Here is a 19,761-nt window from a genome sequence, read left to right as displayed (position 1 = left end):
AAATGTACCACTCAGAACTTTGACAGAATACCTCAGCTACGGTCTAATCAGTTTAGACAGGGACTCTCACATCCTTGGTTTTAGGTGCCATGTATTTTTATTCAAGCAGATGAAAATCACCTTAGCTTCGAATCTGGGAAGGAGAAAGGCAAAGCAGTGATAGGATACCATTTCAAGGTGAGTTTATTCTTGTCCAAACACCTTTCTCACGTGTGCTACAAAAAAAACCACTATCTTGTGCTTGTTTCATCTTGCGGGGGCGGGGGGAGGTGCTCTGAGGACAGAGCTTTATATTTATCCTTATTAAATTTCAGAGTGATAGTTTCAGCCTCTCAACGTGTGTTGTCATCACTGGTTCTTTACTGAAGCAAACATTGACTCAGCGACTGCTGCCCGCTGTGTGAGGAACTGTGAAGACAGAGACACATGAGCTGCGCATAGACGCTCTCAAGACAGGGACAATGTGAGACTGACGAATAAGTGCAGCTCTTCGGGGACTCGAAAGGAAGGGTTCTGAGTACAAACTTGGACAGGACGGGTTACCACAGAAGCCTTCCTCAAGGAGCTTATGTTTGGGGATCCTGTTTCTGTCAGAAAATACATTCACTATACCTCACAGTTTTGTGTCAGCTGCAGATCTGATAAGCATTACTTGTTTCATAGAGAAATATGTTTTTTTACTACAAGTGACTGTAAAATGTCACGCAAGACAGGACGGAGGACAGAGCTCTAAGGCATTCCACTACCAAGCCCTTCAGAGTGACAATGATCTGGTGATTATTTCTTGTCTTATAATCCATTTCTAATCCACTTAATTAAATTTACAATCTTTTCTCTTTTTTTCTGCCCATAAAAATGTCATGATAAGCCCTGTAAAATATTATGGCAAAGCCCAAGTAAGATTCTATCTGTACGTTCCCTGATGCACCCGCATATGAGCCCCGTGAGCCCAGGCTGATCCCGTATGTGCCTATGCTGAGTCCTGGGGCCACTGCTTCCGCCTCGGATGCTCACAAACCACCCATAATCCCTTCCAGAGTCTTCCTGAAGACTTAGTCAAACTCAGATTTACATCCAACTCAGCCTTCTGTCAAATTTAATATTTCTTTTTGAAATTCAATTTTCTAATCTAGTATATCTTCCCTTCTTCAGTTTTTCAGAGATAATTAAGAGCAGTTGGTCTCCACAGCATCAGTATTTGCTCCTAAATCTATTGAACTTCAAAATGAAATACAAAAGGCTTAGTTTAGCCTTCTTCACAGAGCTGGGCACTAACATTATTCATATTTTCATTTCTCCTTTTAGTCAAACGCTGACTAACACTATGCTAATTACTTTCCTGCTCTTCCTCTTACGGATCCTTATGGACTATGTCATGCAACATGGAAAACTAAGAAAACGAGTTTCCAAAATGTCAGACCCGTGAAGTAGGTCTTATTTTTCCAATTTTAGAAAGTTGATTGAGGCACTAAAAAAGAAAAAAGTCCTCTGAGTCTTCCAGATTTAGGGACTGGGTGGATTGTGTCTGATACACTACTTATGACATACAAACCCTGGCCCTGATTACTGGGTTTATCCCCGGGAACAATTCCCAAGAGAAGGATCGTGGGGTCAGGAGAGAGGTCTCAAACCAGAAGGAAGGGGGCACACTGAGACTTGCAGGGTGATGTACCAATCTGAGGAACCTAGAGTCAAAATATATGAAGAGAGCAAAATAGAAAGCTGATGATATAAATGGAGGTAATGGTGGCCGATGTGTTGGGGGAACAGGAGAATGGAAAGTGGAGAGTCATTCAGAGTAAAAAGAGCTGGAGTAAAGTACATGAGCATGTAGTCCCTCCAAAGTCCTTTCATATATGGGCTTACGTGCTAGTTCATACAAAGGCAGACCTTCATCAGACAGATGGCTATGGTAAACATGTGATAAATTATCCAAACCAGGACAATTTTGGAAGTGGAAGGGGCACTAATGATAATTATGCCAGGACAAAGGTATAAAGCAGTGACTGTTCTGGGCCAGGTGGGATGTAGGGGCAGCCAACCCATCATCAATCTGGAAAACAGAAATGGAGAAACAGGTCTGTAAAAAACAAAGTGGGTTCATTTGGGGACATAAGAGATGTCAGAATGAAATGAATCTTGATCTTAAACGAGAGAAGAGGGGATTTGAAAAACAAATACAGAAGTCATCCTGGAGGAAGTGGAGGGATTGAGAAAGGAAAGCACAGGCTGAAGAGAAAGAGGAGACTATGTCATGCAACACGGAAGACTAAGAAAACGAGTTTCCAGAATGTCAATGGGCAATATGAGCCATCATATTAGGTCTTAACTCTTCCAAAATATCTTAATGAAACTCATTCTAAAATGTAGCAACACATGATTTGTCTTAGTTATAGTACTATATATTTAGCTATACCAATATAATTTAACTTTTCTGTGGTGGCTCATAGACCCTATTCTGTATATCAAATACTGTACTACACCCCAGAACTAAATGGGAGAGACCCCAGGTGCCCCGAACCCACTTTCATAGACATGTCTGTGATGTCAGCCTGCTCCGTAGTTGACTGGTCCCCCCAAGACAGTAAAGTGAAAGGCTTACTACTTTATGATTCCTCGGTCATAATTTCACAGTTGCCCTCGTTCAAAATTAGTTACCAAATTATAGCTCAAAATAGCTTTTCTCAAGCACTTTTCCCATTGTCCAAAAAAATGCTATTTTCTGTCATAGTTAATGTGTGCTGACTTAGCAGCATTACGGTGCCTGTTTTTACTGCATATTTGAGATGGTGGCTCACACTCAGTCCATTCTGCTCCCTCATCTGTAATAAGCTCAATGTTGGGATGTGGAAGAGTATAAATCCCACCATTCCCAAAAAGCGTGCTTACATGCACTTATCAAGGCCTTATTCCAGAGCCTTCATCAAAATCATCAAAGAATGACATTTATAGAAATAAAATGCCGTGTGATAGCTTCCAAGTCTCTATCAACGTTTTATCAGAACTCTAGGTACATACAAATTTAAAATCTCACATTTTTTTGTTCTAAAAAGAATGGAAGATCTTTCAAATACCTATATTACAGATAAACCTTTTCTTAAAATTTTTTCTATAATGACTATTCCTCTTCTGAGTAACACCCTGGTTCACGGATTGAATGATGTAAGACAGTTGAAATATTAGCGAACACCAACCCTCTTTCTTCAGGTGATTTTTATAATTATCTAGAAATAAAAGTAACTTCAGTATCCTCATAAACTTGCATATCTGAAATATTATTTCATATTCATACAGAGATCCATGGTATAATTAATAATAAACTACATATGCACTAGCTTGGATTCTATAAGCCAATCTCTAGGACAATTAAAATCCCCTCTTGCTAGAAGGTGTATTTGATGAAAGACTGCAGTGTTAGTACAAATGAGGATAGCCATTTAACCTTTTTCTATTTAAAACTAGAGCCAGCTATTTCACTGGATCCTAAAAGCAAAGAATTAGGTAAACATTGATAAAATCTGGGGTGCCTGGGTAGCGCAGTTGTTAAGCATCTGCCTTGGTCCCGGCGTTCCGGGATCGAGTCCCACATCAGGCTCCTCCGCTGGGAGCCTGCTTCTTCCTCTCCCACTCCCCTACTGTGTTCCCTCTCTCGCTGGCTGTCTCTCTGTCACATAAATAAATAAAATCTTAAAAAAATTGATAAAATCTGTTTTTCCAATATTAAGAAAATAGAAAATACACTGTTTCCTGGATGTTGGAAATGAACCCTCTAATGCCCACTTGTTCTTGTAACTTCCAAATCTCTCTCTGCAGCCTGAGTTCTGAGCTCCAGACTTCTATATCCAACAACGATTCTACATCAACATTCCAACAGGATGTCTACAGGCATCTGAAACTTTTCATATTCAAAACAGTACTTGACTCCCTGCACCACGGACCTGCTCCCACTCCAGTCCACCCTATCTCTTTAATTGGCAACACTGCTACAGTTGCTTAAGATTAAAACCCTCATGATCTGGGGCGCCTGAGTGGCTCAGTCATTGGGCATCTGCCTTCGGCTCAGAGTCCTGGGATCGAGCCCCACATTGGGCTCCCTGACAGGTGAGCCTCCTTCTCCCTCTCCCTCTGTCTGCTGGTCCCCCTGCTGTTCTCTCTTTCTGTCAAATAAATAAATAAATAAAATCTTAAAACAAAACAAAACAACAACTCTCACGATCTGAGATTGTGTTTCCTCAAACCCCAGAACACCAGGTCTACTGGCACTGCCTCCATTATATCCTAAATTCTGATCACTTCTCACCCTATCGGGTGATAAAACCTTGGTCTGAGTCATCCTTATCACTTGTCTGATTCCATTCTTATCTCCCACTCGGCTAGGTGTCTACCCAACATCCACCCTTCCTTTCTTCCATAACAGATCTCCAGTGTTACTCAGGGTGGAAATGTGTCTAGTTAAAAACACGACTACGCTGGCCAGTCTCCCCTGCAGCTAGGCATGGCCATGCAACAAAATCTGGCCTGTGAGAGGTAGCAAAGAGCCATGAAGCTATTTAAAAGAGAGCTAGAGCAGTTGTCCTTGGTGCCTACACATCCCTCACACTTACCACTTGGGGACAAAACCTGCATTTCTTTGCCCGAGTCCCTCCTTTTGCCACTGGGGTCCTCTTTGCCACCTGCGTGATAGGCCAGGAGTAACAGGAAATTGAAGCCCTCCCAGGAGCAATCTTCAACCAGTGACTATCATTTACTGGTGTGTAAATACCTGCTCCTTGGATGGATAACTCTGAGGGCTGTGCTCTAGACTGGGTTCCAGAGTCTCCCCATTGAAAGCCTAATGTCACCCTCAGTGATAGCTGGTTTCATAACTTGCCGTGTCTTATTTCACTTCCCTATTCCCATAGGTGGTAGGATGAAACACGGCCCCCAAAGATACCACATCTGAATCTATAGAATAAATAAATAAATGCTACTTTATTTAGAAGAAAGGTTTTTGGTTAAGTTAATGATCTTGAGATGGGGAGATTATCCTAGATTATCTGGGTGTGCCCTAAGAAAGAGGCAGGGGGAGATGTGACACACACAGGAGAAGGGATATGGAGGTGAACCAGAGAGAGACGTGAAGATGCTGGCTTGAAAGGTCAGAGAGATGTGGCCAGAAGCCAAGAAATGCCGGCAGCCACCGGAGGCTGGAAGAGGCAAGGAACAGATTCTTCCCCAGAGCCTCCGGAGGGAATGTAGCCCTCCAGCTACCTTGATGCTGACGCAGTGATTTTGGACTTCTGGACTCCAGAACTGTGAGGGAACCAATTTTGGTTGTTTAAGCCACCAAGTTTGTTATATGGCAGTCAGAGGAAACAAATATACCACAGTTTTCATCTCCCAAATAAACCACTTTGCATCAAATCCTTGTTTCAGGGCTTTGGCTTCTCGAAGAAGCCAAAGCCAAAATAAAATGCTGGCATGTGCTCTTTGTTTAGCCATTGCCCTTCCTCTGCTCCCGTTCTGGAAGGCAGATGTAATGGTTGAGGCGGTTAGCCATCTTGCAGCCATAAGGTGACCACAAACAAAAAAGCCCCGCCCTGAGGGTGGGGAGCAGGAAGCTACGTGGAGACTTGTACACACACCTAGTTATTTGACGTCTTCAGCTGGATGCGTGACAGGCATCTCAAACCAAGCTTGCATTTTCTCTAGCCTTCCTGATTTTAATAAATGACAGTCTTATCCTCCCAAATGGTGGGGGAAGAGCTTTTGGGTCATCCTTTGCCCATCTCCTTGCACACCACATATGCAATCCACGATCTCTAAATATTGTCAGCACCTCTGTCAAAATGTACCTATTTGTGACTATTTCTACTTCTACCCACCTGATCCAAACCACTGTCATCTTCCACCTGAATTACTGCAACGGCTCAGCTTGTCTCGCCCTCCTGCCCTTGCCTTGCTGTGGTCTATTCTCCACAGAACAAACTGGAGTAAGCCTTTCAAAACGCTGTCAGAGAAGGTCACTGCTTTGCTCGAAGCCCTCCAGTGACTTCCCATTTTACACAGCCAGTGTGCCTCGCCCATGATGTACACGCCTGGGTTGACACATATCACTTGTAACTTGTAACTACTGCAATTAACCTCGCATAACTGTTGTCCTGTAAAAAGTATGTGCAAATATATCCTACACGGTGGCATTTTTAATCTTTGCCTAAACTCAGTAGCAGCTTAATTAGTTTCTCAAAGGAATCTTTCCCTTCCTTTTCTTCCTTCCCCACTCTCTCCCACCCTCCTTTCCTCTCTCCCCCGCTCCCTCCCTTCTTAGTTTCTTCCTCCCTTTCAAAATCACTCTGTGAATTCCTACAATCCCTGAGCACCATGCTAACATTTCAGGATCTACCTGCAATGTAAAATGTCAGGATTTTTAAAATATTTTAAAAGTAAAATATCAGGATTTTACCCCAGGTCTATTTCACTTTGTTTCTTCTTCAGAGAAACTAGGAACTACAACTTATCAGATCTGATTACTCTGGAAAGGAGTATGTGTGGGTGGGAATAAAGAATGGAGGGAGAATAATAGGGGTGTAGACTGGGCCATTCAGAAAGCAAGATAATCAACCAAATTAAAAAAAAAAGAATTTTCAATGTGCAAAAAGAATACATCACTACAGTTTAGGGACACCTGGGTGGCTCAGTCAGTTAAGCAGCTGCCTTTGGCTCAGGTCATGATCCCAGGGTCCTAAGATCGAGTCTCACATCAGGCTCCCTGCTCAGCAGGGAGCCTGCTTCTCTCTCTCCCTCTTCCACTGCTTGTGCTCTCTCTCTCTCTCTCCCTCAAATAAATAAGTAAAATCTTTAAAAAAAGAGAATACTTTACTACAATTTATTAAACTGCCAATATATTGACTTATATTAGAGTGTTTTACAAATTAAAACTATTAAACTAAGAAACTGGGAAGTGAAGTTGTGATTATGAATTAATACATCTCAGGGGAAAGAACACTTAAAAGGTTAAGAAAGACGCACACATAGAGTACTGCTTTAAAGGGTTTTTCTGAATTAGATGTGAGAACTTATGCTTTATTATCCATCTGCCTTGGTTCTTTGAAAATATGACTTTCATGGCAGATTAAAAAAAATTGGCAGATCATGCAGCAGATTTTTAGGAAGGATTTGGTAAGATTCTATGAACGAGATCAATGACTAAGATGTAAGTCACAGAATCAAAAGTAGCGTAAATGATTTAGTAGAGAAAAATGAGATTTTTGGTTGAAGATGGATGAACATACACATTTTTCCTTCCCAAATCCTACTAAGATAAAGCAAAGGGATATTTTTAATCTACAAGGAAATGGATAATAGTAGCTGGTAGAGAAAGCCAAGAAGCAACCCAACGAGGTAGAGGGTAAGCGCTGGTGGCCCAATTTATGCCTTCTAAGCAGGAGAATTTAGAAAAGTGTTCTCTAGAATCTGACCAGCCTGAGACAGAGACTGAGCAAGACGAGGCTGATGAGACGCAGTGAAGCCCCCTGTCATTGAGGACCTCTTTCCTGTTGGCTTTGACTCTGCCCTCCTACACAGGCATGAGCAGCCAGGGATCGCGGGCGTTTGACGAAAGCAGTTTCCACAACTAGGTCAAATACAAACAGAAAGACATTTTTGGAAGGAAATTATGAAGAAGAAAACTTTAAAAAATTATAGTTAAGATACTAGAGTGCTTAACCCCAGGAGAAAACAAAATGTTTTATAGGAAAGGAAGAGTCATCACAGCATGCTACATGGCTTGGAGGTGAGGAGCATTTCTCAAGTCATAACGAGGCAAACAGAATGTTGATGCAATCAGAATTATGGTGTATTGGGAGGATGGAAGAATGGGAAGTATGACTGTGCATGTGTGTGTGTGTGTGTGTGTGTGAGACTATATGTGTGGAACTGTGTGTATGTGTGTGACTATGTGTATGTGTATGTGTGTGGCTGTGTGTAAGTGTGTGTGGCTGTGTGTGTGATTGTGTGACTGTGTATGTGTGGGACTGCATATGTGTATGTGTGTGTATGTATGTGACTGTGTGTATGTGACTGTGTATATGTGTGTGAATGTGTGATTGTGTGACTATGTATGTGTGGGACTGTGTATGTGTGTGACTGTGTATGTGTGGGACTGTGTATGTGTGGAACTGTGTGTATGTGTGTGACTGTGTGTATGCGTATGTGTGTAACTATGTATATGTGTATGTGTGTGACTGTGTATATGTGTGTGACTGTGTATATGTGTATGTGTGTGACTGTGTATGTGTGTGACTGGATGTGTATGTGTGTGACTGTGTGTATGTGTATGTGTGGGACTATGTATATGTGTATGTGTGTGACTGTGTATATGTGTGTGACTGTGTATATGTGTATGTGTGTGACTGTGTATGTGTGTGACTGGATGTGTATGTGTGTGACTGTGTGTATGTGTATGTGTGGGACTATGTATATGTGTATGTATGTGACTGTGTATGTATATGTGTAGGACTGTGCATATGTGTATGTGTGGCTGTGTGTGTGGCTGTGTGACTGTGTATATGTGGGACTGTGTACGTGTATGTGTAGGACTGTGTACGTGTATGTGTAGGACTGTGTGTATGTGTGTGTGGAACTGTGTGTGGTGGGAATGAGGTGGCAGAGGGCAATCAACAGATAGTACCTAAAACTGAAAAATCAAGAAGTAGCAAGATAAGCATGTTATATAGAGATATGGAGATAAATATCAAAAGAATCCGCCGAAAGAATTGCCTCTGGGGAATGGAAAACTGGGGAGGGAACAGGAGACTCTTGTTTTTTAACAACAGCGATAAGGAACCAAATGACTTTTTAAACTATATACATGTGTAACCCAGTAAAGAAAGATTCGGATAAATGTTCTTTTTCAGTTAGAAAAGATATTTTAAAGAAGTAAGCCATTATAGGGGAATCCACTTATACAAGGAAAAAAACATTTTTTAAAAGAAACACTCCGGAATTCATTCACTTTTGGGACTCTATATATGTATTTCGTTGACCTTAGGATTGCTCAAAGCATTTTTTTCCTATTAAATTCTTATTTAGAAATGACCGTTGGGGTGCCTCAGTGTGTTAACTGTCTGACCTTGGCTCAGGTCCTGATCACATGGTTCTGGTTTGGTTGCCAGTACTAAAGAGCCCAGGAGAGACAGTAAAAACATCATAATCAGTGCTGAAATAAAAGTCAGAGAACTCCAGAAATTCCTCCAGGACATAAAGCAAAGAACAACAATGGAAATTACGAGGGAAAGGAAAAAGATAGGATCCTTCTAGGAGATGAGAATGAAACAAGAGAGCGGAGAATCATTAACCAAAAAAATTAGAAGAAAATGTCACTGAGTTGAAGAGATCTGAATCTTTTAGTGTAAAAGTGCTCACCAAATTCTGTGAGGGATTACTGCGAAAGAATCCATACCTAGAAAGTTATCCTGGTAAATCTGTAAATTCCAAATTTGTAAATTTCCAAAAGAAATCCTACAAACCTTCACACACACACACACACACACACACACGCAGAAAAAGGAGGAAAGGAGGGAAGAACAAACCTGAAAGAGAGAGAACAACACTGGCATTAGACTTTCCCTCTGCAGCACCCAATGCTTCAAGACAATGAGAGTAATGTCACAGAGTTCCTGTGCGAGAATATAAATAAGACATTTGCACATGTACCAAGTTAGGATGTCCTTTTTGAAAAACAAGATTTATTTATTTATTTATTTGAGAGAGAGAAAGAGAGGGAAAGAGTATGCATGCACAGGGGGAGGGGAAGACGGAGAGGGAGAGAGAATCTCAACCAGACTCCCTGCTGACCTCGGAACCTGACTTGGGGCTCAATCCTACAACCCTGAGATCATGACCTGAACTGAAGCCAAGAGTCGGATGCTTAAGTGACTGAGCCACCCAGGCACCCCTCACCCATGTTCATTTTTATGGAAAGGTCTAAGAAGTACTTCACTCAAATTAAAATGAAGATTTTTTTTTAAATTAAGAACAGGGAAGATTTTGCATACAAACAATAGTAATGAGCAATGCGAACTTACAGCTGTTAAGAAAGGACTGTAAAATAATAGAAGAATACAATAATAATTAACATTATCTTATATGTAATAATTAATACTATGAATTAATAGTGACCAGGAATTAGAAATCCAGATTATTTCTTGGAGGTGAGATAAGGGAATGGGAAAGCACAAGTGCTACCAAAGGTTAAGTCTTAATAGAGGGAAAAGGTTGAGGGAAGTCAAAAGACACAGTTAAAATTCAGGATGCCAAAAGAGAAACCCAAATTTAAAATGTTTGTAAAAAATGTTCATTGAGAGATGCCTGGGTGGCTTAGCCTGTTAAGTGGCTGCCTTCGGCTCAGGTCATGAACCCGGAGTCCCAGGATTGAGCCCTGCATCAGGCTCCCTGCTCAGCAAGGTGTGCTTCTCCTCCTCCCTTTGCCCCTCCCCTGCTTGTGCTCTCTCTCTCTGTCTCTCTCTCAAATAAATAAATAAAATCTTTTAAAAAATGTTCACTGACAGCTTATAAAATAGGATGTAAAACTTCTAAGGGAAAATGAGGAAAAAGAAAATTAGATCAGACTAGCAAATTTGGGGAAATCAAAATGGGTCAAATGTTAGCATAAATAGATAAATAAATAAATAAATAAATAAATCCTCTTTTTAATGGCAAAGACTCTCCAATTGAAGTATATTTTTAAATCTCACCATATGCTCTTTACAAGAGACACAAATATGATATAAAAAATTTCAAGGGGGCGCCTGGGTGGCACAGCGGTTGAGCGTCTTCCTTCGGCTCAGGGCGTGATCCCGGCGTTATGGGATCGAGCCCCACATCAGGCTCCTCCGCTATGAGCCTGCTTCTTCCTCTCCCACTCCCCCTGCTTGTGTTCCCTCTCTCGCTGGCTGTCTCTGTCTCTGTCGAATAAAGAAATAAAATCTTTAAAAAAAAAATTTCAAAAGAAGAGTGTGAGATAATAGAAAATATACATTGGTCTCTGCCCCCCGATTCCTGGCACAGAGCTGCTAATATCCTTGCCATTTCCTAAGTGAGAAGAGCACCAGGAGCATCTTTGGCCCCAACATTTGGTCTTTGAGCCTGGTTCCTAGCACAGGGCTCCCGAAACCTCTGTAATTTCCCGGGTGATGGGAGTGCCTTTTGTTCTAATGAGGCAGTTCTGGGTGGGCTCCTGCATGAGGGCTGGTCACTGCAAAGAACAAGCCATGACTGGAAACTTGGGATTTTCAGCCCCACCTTCCGTGCTCTTGAGAAGGGAGAAGGGCTGCAAATGGAGTTAATGGTCCATTATGCCTACACGACGGAGCCACCATAAAAATCCCCAAAGCACGGGGTCTGGAGAGCTTCTGGGTTGGTGAGACAGGAAGTGCTGGGAGGCTGGCCCACCCGGCAAAGGCCTGGAAGCCAAGCAGCTCTTGCCACACCGCTGGCCCTGTGCCTCTCTTTCACCTGGCGGGTCATCTGTATCCTTCATCCTTTGTCCTGGGAAGCGCGTTTCCCTGAGTTCTCTGTGCCGTTCTAGCAAATTAGGTGGGGGGGCACTGGAACCCCCCATCGACAGCGGTCTGAAGCACAGGCAGCAACCCGGGCTTGCTCCCGGAATCAAAAGTGGCAGGAGGAGCAGTCTTGCGGGGCTGAGCCCTTCACCCGTGTGACCGCATGCCATCTCCACGCAGGCGGTGTCAGACTTGCGTTAAATTTTAGGGCACCCAGCTGGTGTCCCAGACAATTGCTTGGTGGGGAGAAACCTCCACACATTTGATGGCCAGAAGCATCAGAAGTGAAGTGTTCTCTGTGAAGATAAAGGCACAGAGGGAAGAAAGACATAGGAGAGAAGAACGGGTTTCTCCCTACACAGAAAGGGAAAGACAGAGTTTCTTCCGTTACAAAGGGGTTGACCAAGGACGTTACAGATTAAAGTAAACTAAAAAGAAAGCAGAAATGGCAATATGAATATCAGACAAAGTCGAATTCCAACAACAAAAAAACACATTAACCTATACTTGTGAGATCTTTTACAAAGCTAAATCATAGAATATACCAAGAAGATACAACGTCCGTGAACCTCAATGCATTAAGCAACAGAACACTGAAATCTGTTAAGACCAAAACTGTTTCAAATATAAGAATTGGACAAAATCACAATTACGGTAAAGATCTTTCTTAAAATTTGACAGATCAAATACACAAAAAGTAAGGTAACAATGAAACAATTGAAAAAAGTAATTTAAACATAATAAGTAAGAAGTCTGATGACCCACGTATTAACTTTTTTAACCTTTTTACTCAACCACTACAGAATATACATGCATCTTCAAATGCCCAAAGGACATTTCTAACGGCTGATCATGCAATAGATTATAAGAACACTCCTAATGAAACTGAAATATCGGATAGGCCATAGTCGATGACCATGGTGGTAGCGAGATTAGAAAGTAATAATAATAAAAATATAATTAACATCCTCCCCCAGAAGTTACATGCCTTAAATATCTCAAATTAGTCGCAGAGGAAATCAAAGTTGAAATACCAGACTATTTAGGAAATGAGAGTGGAAACACTAATACTATGGCCCACAGCAGAGCTGTGCTCAGGAGAAGCCTGAGCTTTAAATGCTTTTATTACTTAAATCATAAAACTCAGAAATCAAAAAAAATAACTGAACCAGATTTTTCAACTCAAAAAACAGGGGAACAAGATAAGTAAAATAAATAGTAACAAGCTAGTAAGAGTAGAAATTAAGAAGGAAACAGAAACAAAGCAAAATCTAGACACGGTTCTCTTTATCAGGCCAATACAAAGAGACCGTTTGTTCATTCTGTAATTATTTATGTTCTGGGCACACACTCTAGAAACAAATGAAAAGGACAAACTCAAGATACGGCTGTTTTGATTAGAAGGAATTTAGGTTGATTATTATAGCACAAACACAAACACCTATAATTGGGGAAAATTACGGATTTAAAATTAAAATCAAACCCTGCGATAACCCAGGTGTTAGAGAATAATGATTCACCCAACGAATGTTCTGTGCAAAAGCTCCCTCCTTACCCCTTCACACTTTCTGTTCCTATGTCTGGAACTCTCTTTGCCCAATATAATCTCTGCTCCAACGCCGCGTTACCAGGAGCTCTTGTTTGATCACCCCATTCATCCTCCCATCCTCAGCCTGCTTTGTTTTTCTTCATATGCCCATATGAAACATGTTAGTATCTCCCACTAACCCTTGGAGGAGTGGCCTCTGTTTTGTTCGCTCTTCTCTTCCTGGTGCTGAAACTAATCAATGGCTTATAGGAGACTCTAGATAAATCTCTGTTAGATGAAGTTGTGCCACAAAATATTACTGTGTTTGTAGGTGACATGGTTTGATAAACTCTGTAACACGTTCCTGATGAGGTTTTATTGTCTTCATGACCTAGAGTTTTACACTCAATAGCGTGCAGGACAGAAGCAAAGCCAACCTGGCTCTCCATGTTTTGTAGACCATGGTAGTCAATGTTTGGTCCCATGTCTGCTGGGATGAGTAGGGTAGTTCCTCATGGAAACGTCTAGTGATTCTCATTCACTTCAGGCTTGTGGTTACATTGTAGCCAAACAAACTCTATGACTCCCTACTAAATTCCAAGTTCTAAGGTCTGTTTCTTAATCTTTGTATAAACCAAGAGGCTTAGTGTTATGCTTGCTATGCATTCAATATTCTATACTTTTCCCCCAAAAGAATGAATGAAGACAAATAGCAGTCTCCGTGGCCTCAGATCTGCAGGAGTGAAGTGGTATCTAGTACCATACCTTAGGTTCGAGACCTTCAATCTGCCTCTTAGCCCTCAGTGTCATCACATCAGGGACCTACCACCTGTTCAATCCCGAATCCTAACCTGGCTCTGCTACAGACACGAGGCAGGCTGCTCCCACGTCTCACTGGCACCCATTTCCAGTGAAACAAAGCATGCAGGGATTAGAGCCACACGTAGCTGAATTCAAATCCCACCTTCCCACTAACCAGTTATACATTCTGGGGCAAGTTGCTGCTTTATTTCTCTTTTTTCCTACCTTTCTCAGCTCAGAAATGTGGCAGAGGCTGCTGTCTGCCAATATCCACTCTTCTTCCTTTATCTCCTAGGCTTTAGCTGGCTATCTAGCTGCTCCGTTAGAGACCACATGTCCTGACCTCTCTTGCAGCTAGTTAGCTGTAGCTCCGGGACGAAGGTCTGGCCCATGGGAAATGGCTAGAAGTGAGGCCTGCTATTTCTAGGGTACATTCCAAAAAGAACCCAAATCTCCTCTCCTCTTGCCCCTCCCCCTTCCCTCTGGCAGCAGCCCAGTGCTGGAAGCTGAAGCTGTCACTTTGGGTCCAGACATAAAAAATCATGCAGTGAGGATGGCAGAGCTGCCCTCCTAGTCCTGGGCTGCTTATCCCAAAACTTGTCCATGAAACAGAAATAAACTTCAATCTTGCTTAAACCTCTGTGTTTTGGGGTCTCCTTATTACAAGACCTTAGACTATAACTAGTACACTCGATTCTCTTAGTTGTCCAATGAGAACAAGACCTAACTGGGCTGTTGTAAGGAGGAATACGCAGCAAGATTTACAAAACTGACCATTCTTCTTTTTTTTTTTTAATGTTTTTTTATTATATTATGTTAGTCACCATACAGTACATCCCTGGTTTCCGATGTAAAGTTCGATGATTCATTAGTTGCGTATAACACCCACTGCACCATGCAATACGTGCCCTCCTTACTACCCATCACCAGCCTATCCCATTCCCCCACCCCCCTCCCCTCTGAAGCCCTCAGTTTGTTTCTCAGAGTCCATAGTCTCTCATGCTTCATTCCCCCTTCTGATTACCCCCCCTTTCTTTATCCCTTTCTTCCCCTACCATTATTCTTATCCAGACCTGGGGAGCTTTCCTTTAGCCTGATGTCAAAGTCAAGGTCTGAGCAGAATGACTGAAAGGGAGACACCTGGAGTGGTTTGAGGAGTGCAAGTCAGTCACAGTCAAGATTAGGCACAAGAGAAGCACTCCTACCCCCGTCCCTCCCATGTTCCGCCCCTCGCATACCCCCCCTCCCGCCAGCTTTGGGGTGAGCCAGTGGCCAGCAGACAAATGAAACAACAGGAAGAGAAATCTCTGTGGTGCTGGTGGTACAGGAGGGGCGGGGACAGGTATTCGTGAAAGGGAATTTAATTTTTTACAATGGGGGATGCTGTACAAATTCTATTCCTTATCTCTTCATGAGACTTTTGGTGAAATACCCGGTTCTTACTGTTGTTTGAGGAGCCAAATCTTTTTTTCTAAATTTTATTAAGTTTTTAAATTTTAATTCCAGGAAGGTAACAGACAGTGTTTTATCAGTTTTAGGTGTATAATACAAGGAATTAACAATTCTTTACAATTCGGGGCGCTCAGCATGATAAGTGCACTCTTTACTCCCCAACACCTGTTTCACCCACCCCGCCACCCTCTGCCCTCGGGTGGCCATCAGTTTGTTCTCTGTAGTTTAGAGTCGAATCCGTCCTGAGGCTATGTTTTAAGTGTTGAGTTCAGCCTTAAGGGCAAGTGTGGAGGGAAGCCTGGGACACTCAGTGCAGCAAGAAAGGGGCAAACTGGGAACCCTAGATCACACTGGCCTGTGTGGGCACCCATCATCCGAAACACCAGAAAAACTCACTACAAGTTGGAAAATGGCGATTTTCGAGTACGGACCCGTACTCAAAATTGGAAAGATTCACACTATAGGTTCTTAATTAGAATCACTTGAATTTCCCTCCATCCACCTCGCCAAAAGTAATTGGTACATCCTTCTATTAATACGCAATTTCAAAATTCATGTATCGTCTGGGAGTTTGGGGGACAGTTAAGGACCCACTTATTAAACAGAAAATTTTCAATCAACACTTACCCCATCGTATTCTGGGCTTGGTTCTCCATGTCAAGAAACTGCTGCATCTGATTTGTTTCTTGATTTTTAATCTATTAGGGAAGAAAATGATCTAAATTACTAAAACGCTTACTTTATTAACCTATAAAACAAGAAGATTCTTCTATCGGCAAACCATGTAGTGTGCGCTTCTCCAAGTGGAGTAGCTCTTGATTCTACAAAATGTAGAAATTTGGGCTTTTTAATCCCCCCCCCCGCCCTGTATTTATGATACTGGCTATTGTATTGGCTGAAATGAGCATTCATTTACTATTTTCTGAAGAACAGCTTGGTGCCAGGTCCTTTGCAAAGTGCTCATCACAAGAGATGAGTAAAACAGAATTCCTATTGTAGAGGAGTTACAGTTAAATGTTCTCAAACTTTCCTTTCTTGTTCCTTAACAGTTTGCCTTTTGTTTAAGTAAATTCTCTCTTTGGCCTTTTCTGGGTTTTGTCAGAATGAATACACTGTGAGATTTAGGACAAACAGGCTAAGAGTTGCCTAAAAATATAAATCTTAAAATTTCTCAATGGCTTTGTGGACACCTGCTTACCTGGATGTTACTACTTGCTTAAATTTAAAAAAAAAAAAAAAAAGGAAGAAAGAAAGAAAGAAAGAAAGAAAGAAAGAAAGAAAAGGAAAAGAAGAAAAAGAAAGTTTTCCCCAGCAACAAAGTTTTAATTTAAAAAAATATATATGAGGATAAATGGGTGGACAAAGTATTGAAAAGAACTTTAACTCCTCTGAATCACTGAATTAAAGTCAATTAAATAGCATTCAAGATGGTAGAACGAAGAGGAAGACGCCCGGGCTCACGTCACTTCCAAATTAAAGGAATTAAAGAGAGGCTCTGGGATTGCGTGTGGAGCAGCGAGGTGAGAAGCCCAGGGATGGGGAACGAAAACTTGACTGGAAGGGACAAATGAATAAACGGATTTGCAGGTTCTTCCAAGCACTCACTTTAACGTCAGGGAAACGGAGGCACAGCCAAGCTAGGTGACTTGCCCAAGGCCACACAGCTAGAACCCACACCTGCTCCCCCGGGGAGACCCGGCTCTGGGCTCTGCGCTACCCCGCGGACACCCCGGGCTCTCCCCGCCGGCGCGCGCCCCCGCCGGACCGCGCACGGTTCACGTCCAGCCCCCCGCGCAGCGGCCGGCCTGTAGGGGTCCCCGGCCCCCCGCCCTGGGCAGGCCCGTCGGAGGGGCGAGGTGGAGGACCGGGGGTCGAGACCTGGGCGCGGAGGCCGGGGCGGGTTACCTGCGCTGCGCCGCGCTCTCCCGAGAGGTCTGAGGCCCCCGGAGCAGGAACGCCAGGGTCACCCCCCGCCCGGCCCGCCCCGAGGGGCCCCGCCGCCCGCCGCCGCGCTCCCGCCACCGGGCCTGCCCGCCGCGCGGCCGCCGAGACCGTTAGGGCCTCTCCCTCCCGGCCAGCTGCCGGCCAGCCGCGCCGCCACTGGTTGCCATGGGGACGCGGCCGGAACTCGCCGCCGCCCGGGAGGGGTGCGGGGGGATGGGCTAGGCAGCCGCCCGGGAGCGGCCTTTGCTGGGGGGTGGGAGAGGGGCTCCCGGGTGCTCGCCGCCCCGCAGTTCCGCCTCCGGTGTGTGCTCCCTAGACGGAGTCCTCCCTGAGACCGCATTCGGTGCTTTCCTCTTCGTGGCTCTCACTAGCCCAGGGTCGGGCACCCAACAGGGGTCGGAGAAGTATTTGTTGAATGAAGGAAGGAAAAGGGGGGGTGCAGAGGGCAGAGGGTCTGCATCCAAGTTTCTTTTCTTTTAAGATTCCATTTTTAAGTGATCTCTACACCGAAGGTGCAGCTCGAACTCACAACCCCAGAGGTCAAGAGTCGCGAGCTCTACTTGGCTGAGCTCCCTGCATCCAACTTTCTTAAACCCCCCTGGCCCTCGTCCCTCTTCCCCACGTTTGAAATGGTATCAAAAGTGAAATAAACTTGGGGTAAAGAGAACTGCCCTTCTCCTCGCCAAGGTGTCTTTCACCGCAGAAGGGCTGGGGGGTTTTCAACTGCGCTGCTCCCCCCGCCGCTACTCTGGTCGTCCTAACAGCGGCCACTGTACCTGTCCTTCCACACAGCGCCCGGTCCTTGACAACACTTTGCCAGTTAGGCGGAGCAGACAGGAAGGCCTCCCTTTTTAGGGAGAAGAAAATAGCTCCTAAGTAGGGAAGGAAGTAACCTAGTGACTGATTCCAAATTCTTTTCTTTTTTCACTAAATTCCAAGAATAACTGACGATAGAAGCTCTGTCTCATAGCTCTGATTTCAAAGAACAGGAAAGAATATATGCATATACACATGTATACACACGATTTTTTCTGTTGATACCTTGGGTAATATTTTTTTTATTTTTTTATTTTTTAAAGATTTTTATTTATTTATTTGACAGAGAGACAGCCAGTGAGAGAGGGAACACAAGAAGGGGGAGTGGGAGAGGAAGAAGCAGGCTTCCAGCGGAGGAGCCTGATGTGGGGCTCAATCCCATAAGGCCGGTATCACGCCCTGAGCCAAAGGCAGACGCTTAACGACTGCGCTACCCAGGCGCCCTCCTTGGGTAATATTTTTAAGCACTTGAATTTGTATTTGGAAAATATTTTTGAATCAATTTTAGGAACAGCATTCTTTCTCAAAAATCCGATTGATTAACATCTAATTCTTAAAATCTTTTCTTTGCACTCCACTTTCATGACATTAACATTAATTTGCTCCTTAAAATGGCGATCCATTTAACATTGACCCCAGTCCCTCCATCCAGGTTCCATTTGAATTTCAAAAAACCATCTGCTGTTTCTTGACAAATTGAGTTTCCTAGATGAATTATGTAAAGTAACTTAGGTCATTAGTTCTAATAAGTGTTTCACAGCTCTCATTGTGATTGAATGAAGAGAGTGATCATTTCATCTTAACTTGCAACTTTCCATCATTCTGGAAACCGTAAGTCATATTCTTTATTCTTGTCCAAAATTAATGGGTCAATGTCTTTATTGTGCCCCGAAGAAAGGAAAAAGGAAGGAGGAACAAAATTTAATGAAGTTTCAGGATGCCCGATCGCACTCACACGGTGTAGTGCTTTACCATTGGTAAGTACTTTCATGCTCATTATTTCCTTAGATCCTCAGTGATGAGGTTGTGGGATATCCCTGAGGTTCAGTGGGGTGGAGTCCGGAGCCGACGACCAAGAAAGAATTCTTGAAGTGTCTTTCGTGCAAAATGGTGGTTTATTAAAGCACGAGGACAGGACCCGTGGGCAGAAAGAGCTGCTGCCCCGGGTTGTGAGGGGTGGCTGATTATATACTATGGGGTTGGGGGAGGTAAGGAAAAAGGGAGGCTGAGAAAGCACTTTCGTATGCCAAAGAAGACTCGCAGGATACTGGAGGCCTTGCCATTGTCCAGTTAATGTTGTTTACAGTACTTTCCTCCTATCACGTGTCCTTATCAATGGGCTGCAGGTTTAGAAATTCCATTTTATTTACATTTCCTTCTGCCTCAGCTTCCCTCAATTTTATGGAGGGGATGGTAATGTTAGGACTCCAGGAAACTGAATTATGGGTCTCTGGAAGTTAGGTTATTGATAAGAAAGCTTCTTCCTTGTAAATCACTAGGACATGTGTAAACTGAGGGAGGCTCAGGTCTTGCAGGACTGTGATCTCTGTTAGTTAACTGTTTTTTCCTTTCCTTAGCTTTAGGGCAGCCAGGGGTGCCTGAGGAATGTTGCATACATCCCGGGGCGGGGAGGGAGGTGGAGGTTGCAGGGTGTCAACTTCTGCTTTGTCCTCAGCTTAC

The 19,761-nt window shown here is 43.4% G+C and overlaps 1 protein-coding gene across 1 annotated transcript in view; it reads right to left on the bottom strand.

The window, feature by feature from the left end:
* DEUP1 (deuterosome assembly protein 1) overlaps positions 1–16,014 on the bottom strand; it is a 77,158-nt gene extending 61,144 nt beyond the window's left edge. Inside the window, exon 1 of the mRNA XM_048217266.2 lies at positions 15,949–16,014. Within this exon, the coding sequence (XP_048073223.2) occupies positions 15,949–15,995 (47 nt within the window). The 5' untranslated portion in view covers positions 15,996–16,014. The remainder of the gene's footprint in view (positions 1–15,948) is intronic.
* Between the last annotated feature and the right edge of the window lie 3,747 nt (positions 16,015–19,761).

The sequence above is a fragment of the Ursus arctos genome, unplaced genomic scaffold, assembly GCF_023065955.2.
Source record: "Ursus arctos isolate Adak ecotype North America unplaced genomic scaffold, UrsArc2.0 scaffold_22, whole genome shotgun sequence".
NCBI classification, from domain to species: Eukaryota; Metazoa; Chordata; class Mammalia; order Carnivora; family Ursidae; genus Ursus; species Ursus arctos.
The sequence above is the reverse complement of the archived record's forward strand: the minus strand, read 5'-3'. Positions and strand labels throughout refer to the sequence as shown.